At 42.6% G+C, this 7,778-nt stretch overlaps 1 protein-coding gene across 1 annotated transcript; it reads left to right on the plus strand.

The window, feature by feature from the left end:
* Positions 1–565: 565 nt before the first annotated feature.
* On the plus strand, positions 566–3,195 carry LOC100998268 (olfactory receptor 7C1). The gene has a single exon (XM_003915056.4). The coding sequence runs from the start codon at positions 2,090–2,092 to the stop codon at positions 3,050–3,052; it is 963 nt and encodes a 320-aa protein (XP_003915105.2). The 5' UTR covers positions 566–2,089; the 3' UTR covers positions 3,053–3,195.
* Positions 3,196–7,778: the final 4,583 nt, after the last annotated feature.

A 7,778-nucleotide genomic window follows, 5' to 3' on the forward strand; every position in this document is an offset into this window, starting at 1 on the left:
CGTGAGCCACCACACCCGGCCCATTGGACATATTAAAACAGAACATTGCCACACATTTCTGCTGTCTTCAGCACCAGGAACTGGTGGGACTGTGGGATTGTCATATTCAGCACTGCCACTGAGCCAGGAAGGATGGTGGGAAAATGATAAATTAAATTGCCACAAAGCTCTCCAACCTGGTTTCAGTCACCTTTTTAAAAAAGTAAGGATTCGCTTTGTTGCTCTAAACCTTTGACTGTTTTCCAGATTCCTGATTGATATGGTTTGGCTCTGTGTCCCCACCCAAATCTCATCTCAAATTATAATCCCCAAGTGTTGAGGGAGGGGCCTGGTGGGAGGTGATTGGATCACAGGGGCAGTTTCTAACGGCTCAGCACCATCCCCCTTGTGCTGTCTTGTGATGGGATTCTCATGAAATCTGGTTGTTTAAAAGTGTGGTGCTACCGCCTTAGCTCTCTCTCTCTCTCTGCTGCCATGTGAAAAAGGATGCTTGCTTCCTCTTCCCCTTCCACCATAATTGTAAGTTTCCTGAGGCCTCCCACGTCATACAGAACTGTGAATCAACTAAACCACTTTCTTCATAAATTACTGAGTCTCGGATAGTTCTTTACAGCAGTGTGAGAATGGACTAATACACTGATCAAGTTGATGACAGCTGCCCCAGTATTGTCAATGTTTCTGTGAAGTATTGGTACTTTGGAGTTCTCTACCTAAAATTCAAAATATATCCTAAAATGCAGTACCTATAAAATTTTGAACCATATTTCACCAAAATATTTTTTAAAGCATAATGTCTGACTGGCTTTCCAGTGACAGAACAGAAACTCACAAAACAAACATGTAAAACAATGTGACATATGATCACATAAACAAAGCAAATTATTGTAAACATGTCAGATGTTTGCACTGAAAAAATGAAACATTGGCTTTATAAACAAAGGGATGGAATAGCTGAGACCAATGTGTGAAAAGTATCAACTCCATGCAGATAGCAGGGGAAAAAAACATAGTTACTGAGCTCCTATTTTGCATACATATTAAGTAATGAGGAATGAGGGAAGACATGGAGGAGAACAAGAGTGAGAAAAGCTGAGAACTAGAAGCTGTAAGTGTCCAAGACCATTGCTACTCAAATATTAATGAAGCCGCTCCGTTGTCTGGAGCGTATACCCTGGGGTTCATTGGCATGCACTAGGAAAATTTAGAACACGAATACACACGAGGAGTTCAGAGGCGGAGGTTTAATAGGGAGAAGAGAAGAGAAAGAGAAACACCTCTTTCCTGGGAGGAAAGGACAGGCTGGTGCTGAATTCGCAGAGTTTAATACTCCCGTTTGAGGAGGCAGTGTCTGATTTACATCGGGCTCACAGATTGGTTCGATCAGGTATGACATTTGCATAGTGCTGGGGGAAGGCTGGTGGCCCCACCCTAATCTTACTTTGCAATTGGACTTTCTAGTTGATCTGCGCCATCTTGTCTGCTTGTGGCTGACAAAGAGAAGGGAAGATGGAGCCGCCATCTTGAAAACGTCTAGTCCTTAGTTCCTGCCGGCATTCACCCGTGCAAGCGGCCAGCTTGTTTGTGTATGTCTGCAGCTCTGCTGTACAGGCTGCTCTTTGTTAGAAAATGATTTGGGGCTGCGTTTCATTAAAAAGAAAAGCCTCACTGAGGACTCCCATACCCTTACTATCTGTCTGCCTAAGTGATTGTGTCTTAACTCCTCTGTCACTAATATGCATGCGAAATCCTTGGTGATATTGTTAAAATATAGATTCTCAATCCGTAGGTCTGACCAGGGATTCTGCATTCAAAGAAACTCTTGGGTAATGTTGATCTTGTTGGTTCATGAACCACACTTTGAGAAGCCAGGCCATGGAGGGTACAAGTGTTATGGAACTAATACTACATTTCTAGATCGTGATGGTAACAAAGAAAAGGATGGAAGAATTTCAAATCCCCCAGATGAAGACAGCAAGAAAAAGGCAATCTTTTGTTAATTTATTCCCTCACTTAAAATTAAATGTAACCAAATTTTCATGTTGCCAGTGACTGTTGATTTTTCCTCTCTTGTGACAGTTATTTCATCCCCATGGAAATAGGAAATCAGACACATGCCCCAGAATTTCTCCTCCTGGGATTTTCAGCAACGTCACAGATTCAGTTCATTCTCTTTGGCCTGTTCCTCTCCATGTACCTAGTCACTTTCACTGGGAACCTGCTTATCATCCTGGCCATTAGCTCAGACTCCCACCTCCACACCCCCATGTACTTCTTCCTCTCCAACCTGTCCTTTGCTGACCTCTGTTTTACCTCCACAACCATCCCAAAGATGCTACTGAATATAGTGACACAGAACAAATTCATAACATATGCAGGTTGTCTCAGTCAGATTTTTTTTTTCATTTCATTTGGATGCCTGGACAATTTACTCTTGACCGTGATGGCCTATGACCGGTTTGTGGCCATCTATCACTCCCTGCACTACACGGTCATCATGAGCCCCCGGCTCTGTGGACTGCTGGTTCTGGGATCCTGGTGCATCAGTGTCATGGGTTCCCTGCTTGAGACCTTGACTGTTTTGAGGCTGTCCTTCTGCATCAAAATGGAAATTCCACACTTTTTTTGTGATCTTCCTGAAGTCCTGAAGCTCGCCTGTTCTGACACCTTCATCAATAATGTAGTGATATACTTTGCAACTGGCATTCTGGCTGTGATTCCCTTTACTGGAATACTTTTCTCTTACTATAAAATTGTTTTCTCTGTACTGAGGATTTCCTCAGCTGGGGGAAAGTACAAAGCCTTTTCCACCTGTGGTTCCCACCTCTCAGTGGTCAGCTTGTTCTATGGCACGGGCCTTGGGGTCTATCTCAGTTCTGCAGCTATACCATCTTCTAGGACAAGTCTGGTGGCCTCAGTGATGTACACCATGGTCACCCCCATGCTGAACCCCTTCATCTACAGTCTGAGGAATACGGACATGAAGGGGGCCCTGGGGAGACTCCTCAGTAGGGCAACATTTTATAATGATGACATCATCACAGGACTTTCATAAGTAGCAAGGCTTAGACCATTGGGAGGCATTTTTTTGGTGGTTCTTGAATGTAGCTAAACATCAACGTATTCTCTTTTCGTTCTGGAATTACCATATCTTATCGTGTCTTTGATACAGGAACTAGAAATAAATTATTTAGGTAGATAGATCCTTGGCAAGATTTCCCCATTAACAAAAAGCAGCCCTCAAAATCATTTCTAACAAAGAACGCCTGAAAAATCGAGCTGCAGACATAGATGAGCAAGCTGGAAGCTCACATGAGTGAATGCCGGCAGCTGCGCCAATAGAAAAGGGCTAGCTGGGGGCCAGGCATGTTCAACGTGGAGGCTTCCTCTTCCTTTTCTTTGTCAACCACGTGTACAGTAAAGGAACAGGCAACATGGAGCTGGCCAGGTAGAGAACCCGTCTGTATAATAAAAGATTAGGGTGGAGCAGCCAGCTTCTCCACATGCTATGCAAATGGCACACCTGATCCAACCAATCTTTTATGGCCTATGTAAATCAGACACCGCCTCCTCAAGCTAGTTTATAAAACCCTATAAATTTCACCATGGAACTGGCAATCCATTTTCTCTGGGACCCCAGAGGGCTCTTCTCTTTCTCTCACCTATTAAATTTCCGCTCTTAACCTCAGTCTGGTGTATCCACATCCTAGTTTTCCCCGGCTGTGAGACAACGAACCTCAGGTGTTACCCCAGACAACTATGCTGCTTCATCTTGATTTTGACAATTTTTGAAGACAGTATATTAACTTTCTAGGGCATGTGTAACAATGTGCCACAAACTGAGTGAGTTAAACAATAGCAATTGATTGTCTCACATTTCTGTAGACTATGACGCCTGAAATCGAGGTGTTGCCAGGGCTGGTTCCTCTTGAAGGCTGTGAGAAAGTATCTGTTCCGTGCCTTACCCCTAGCTTCTGCTGGTTGCTGGCAGTCTTTGGCTTTCCTTGACAATATAGAAGCATCACCCCAATCTCTGCTTTCATCTTCATGTGACGTTGTCCCTCTAGGTGGGTCTGTGTCCAATTTTCCCCTTCTTACATGGACAACATTCAGATTAGAGGCCAACTCTACTCCACAATGGACCTCGTCTTAGGTTAACTAATTACATTCGCCACAGCCCTATTTCTAACTGAGGGCTTTAATGTAACGTATGATCACATAAGCAATGCAAACTATTGTGAACATCTCAAATATTTGCAATGAAAAAATTAAACATTGGCTTCACAAAGGTCAGAATAGCCGAGACCACATTCTGAAGTTTTGGCAGTAAAGACTCCAACATATGAATTTGTAGAGAATGAAAATTCAACCCATAAAAGGCAGTTTGATCAAGACTAGCTTTAAATGCAAAGAATGACCAGCATTCCAAATTGCTCCTTTTTCTGTTTTTTTTTTTTTTTTTTGCAAATAAAATTTTATTGGCATATAGCCACACCCACTTGTGTACATACTATCTGTGGCTGCTTTCATGTTACAAGAGCAGATATGAGTAATTGTCACAGAAATCATCTGGCTTGGAAAGCGTACCTAAAATATTTACTCTCTGACATTTTTCACTGTGAAAGTTTGCTGACCCCTGAATTAAAACATTGCTCTCAGTTCATCTTATCTAAGTTAGATTTTTTTTTTGAGACGGAGTCTTGCTCTGTCACTCAGGCTGGAGTGCAGTGGCGCGATCTCAGCTCACTGCAAGCTCCGCCTCCTGGGTTCACACCATTCTCCCAACTCAACCTCCCGAGTAACTGGGACTACAGGCATGCACCACCACACCCAGCTAATTTTGTTTTTGTATTTTTAGTAGAGAAGTTAGCCAGGATGGTCTCGATCTCCTGACCTCGTGATCTTCTCGCTTTGGCCTTCCAAAGGGCTGGGATTATAGGCGTGAGCCACCATGCCCGGCCTAAGTTAGATTTTTTTTTTAAGCATCTCAGCACACCTAAATTTTTTTTTAAACATCTCACGCACATAAATTTCATGAACTTAAACATGAAATTTAAGTTCATTAAAATTTCCTAGTGAACATGAAATTCTTTGCAAAGCTCCATTCTTATTACTATGTAAATAGAAGGGTTTTGTTCTATACACAGAATGCTAACTCAAACCATAAGTGATCCTTTCCTAGTAATCTAAATATTAATTCTCATGATGGGTGGGCCCTTCGTTTTTTAAAATCGTCATATCCCCTCTGCATAGCAAAATCTCTGACATAGAAGGAAAGTGTGATAAATTCTTGTTGAATAGGTAAATCTAAACTAGTATATGCACATCCTGAATAAGTAAGTAGAATTAACAAAGCTGCGAAGCTAGAAAAACTTTTAGCTACTCTGTAGTTAAGCTTCACGGAGATTTTGAGTAACACCCTTATATGAAGGCTGTGCTGTAAGATTACGTCATTATTCACCATCACGCACATGTTAAAGCTAACCCAGTGCCATCATCTTCCAGGGGAGTGATGTAGAACAGGAAAGACTGGATGAATGGGCAACTTCTCATGTAACCCACTCAATCTGTCCTTCCATTGGTCCTTCAAATGGTCCTTCCATTTCTTTATTTTATTTTATTTTGTTTTATTTTATTTTATTTTATTTGAGATGGAGTCTCACTCTGTCACCCAGGCTGGAGTGCAGTGGTGCAATCTTGGCTCACTGCAACCTCCACCTCCCGGGTTCAAGCGATTCTCCTGCCTCAGCCTCCTGAGTAACTGGGACTACGGGCACGTGCCATCACGCACGGCTGATTTTTGTATTTTTAGTAGAGACGGAGTTTCACCATGTTGGCCAGGATGGGTTTTTTTGTTTTTTGTTTTTTTTTTTTGAGACGGAGTCTCGCTCTATCACCCAGGCTGGAGTGCAGTGGCACGATCCCCGCTCACTGCAAGCTCCGCCGCCTCCCAGGTTAACGCCATTCTCCTGCCTCAGCCTCCCTAGAAGCTGGGACTACAGGTGCCCGCCACCACGCCCAGCTAATTTTTTTGTATTTTCAGTAGAGATGGGGTTTCACCGTGTTAGCCAGGATGGTCTCGATCTCCTGACCTCGTCATCCACCCGCCTCGGCCTCCCAAAGTGCTGGGATTACAGGCGTGAGCCACTGCGCCCGGCCTGGATGGTCTTGATTGCTTGACCTCATGATCTGCCTGCCTCAGCCTCCCAAAGTGCTGGGATTACAGGTATGAGCCACTGCACCCAGTCTGGTCCTTCCATTTCTAATTGAGAAGAGTGACAGGGAAACTGCGTTTGCAAAAATTATCACTGAGAACATTATGACGGTGAAAGAGATCTGACCTAACTAACTCCACCTTGCCTCTAACCTTGCTCATTCCTGGGCTTAGGCAAAACTAACTTTGGGAAAAACTTAGTTTATAGTTTAACTTTGAAACAAAGACGGTAACAGCCCTTCCCCAAAACCAACTCCCTTCCTGCTGGAAGACTAGACGGCCTTCGTAGGACTAACAAATTAGCCACAAGATCAGAAACTGTGGTTTAAAAGTCACACAGTTGGCTGGGCGCGGTGGCTCACGCCTGTAACCCCAGCACTTTGAGAGACCGAGGCGAGTGGATCACGAGGTCAGGAGATCGAGAACTTCCTGGCTAACACAATGAAACCCCGTCTCTACTAAAAATACAAAAAAATTAGATGGGCGTGGTGGCTGCGTCTCAGGTTCAAGCAATTCTCTTGATCAGCCTCTCAAGTAGCTGGGATTACAGGCGCCCACCACCACGCCTGGCTAATTTTTTTGCATTTTTAGTAGAGACCGGGTTTCACCATATTGGCCAGGCTGGTCTCGCATCAGGTGATCCGCCCCCCTCAGGTTCCCAAAGTGCTGGGATTGCAGGCGTGAGCCACCGCACCCAGGCTTGTGTACAAATTTTTGTGTAGACATATGTTTCCATTTCTCTTGAATATATACCTTGGAGTAGAATTACTGGGTTGTATGGTAATGCTATGTTTAACACATTGAAGAACTGCCAAAATGTTTTTCATAGTGACTGCACCATTTTCATCTCTACCAACAATGTAGGAGTGTTCCAATTTTCCCATGTTCTCATCAAAACTTGTTAGTGCTTGTCTTTTTATTATTATTATTATTTTAGCCATTACAAAAGATGTGGAGTGGTAACTCAGTGTGGTTTTAATTTGCATTTCCCTAATGACTTATGATAAGACTCTTTACGAGTGTATATTGACCATTTGTGTATCTTCTGTGGGGAAATACCTATTCAAATTATTTGCCCATTTTTAATTGGGTTATTTGTCTTTTATTGTTAAGTTGTAAAAGTTCTATGTATGTTCTGGATATAAGTCTCTTGCCAGATGATTTTGATGCATAAACATTTTTAATTGTGATGGAGTTCTATTTATCTAATTTTGTATTTTGTCACTTGTGCTTTGGATGCCACATCTAAAAATCCACTGCCTAAACCAAAGTCAAAACGATTTTTTTTTTTCTACAAGTTTTACAGTTTTCGCTCTTACATTTAGGCCTATGATCCATATAGAGTTGATTTTTTAATGCAGTGTGAGGTAGGGGCTTAACTTCATTCTTTTGCATGCTGAAATACAGTTGTCCCAGAAACATTTCTTAAATAGACCATTCTTTCTCCCCAATGAATTGTCTTCACATCCTTGTTGAAAATCTATTGACCATAAATGTAAGAGTTTATTTCTGTACTCTTGATTCTATTTCATTGGGCTATATGTCTAATCCTTATGCCCGTACCACA

Source organism: Papio anubis, chromosome 20 (assembly GCF_008728515.1).
Source record: "Papio anubis isolate 15944 chromosome 20, Panubis1.0, whole genome shotgun sequence".
In the NCBI taxonomy this organism is placed as follows: Eukaryota; Metazoa; Chordata; class Mammalia; order Primates; family Cercopithecidae; genus Papio; species Papio anubis.

Coding starts and splice junctions, on each gene's coding strand:
- LOC100998268 (XM_003915056.4), top strand. CDS start 2,090: ATGGAAATAGGAAATCAGACACATGCCCCAGAATTTCTCCTCCTGGGA.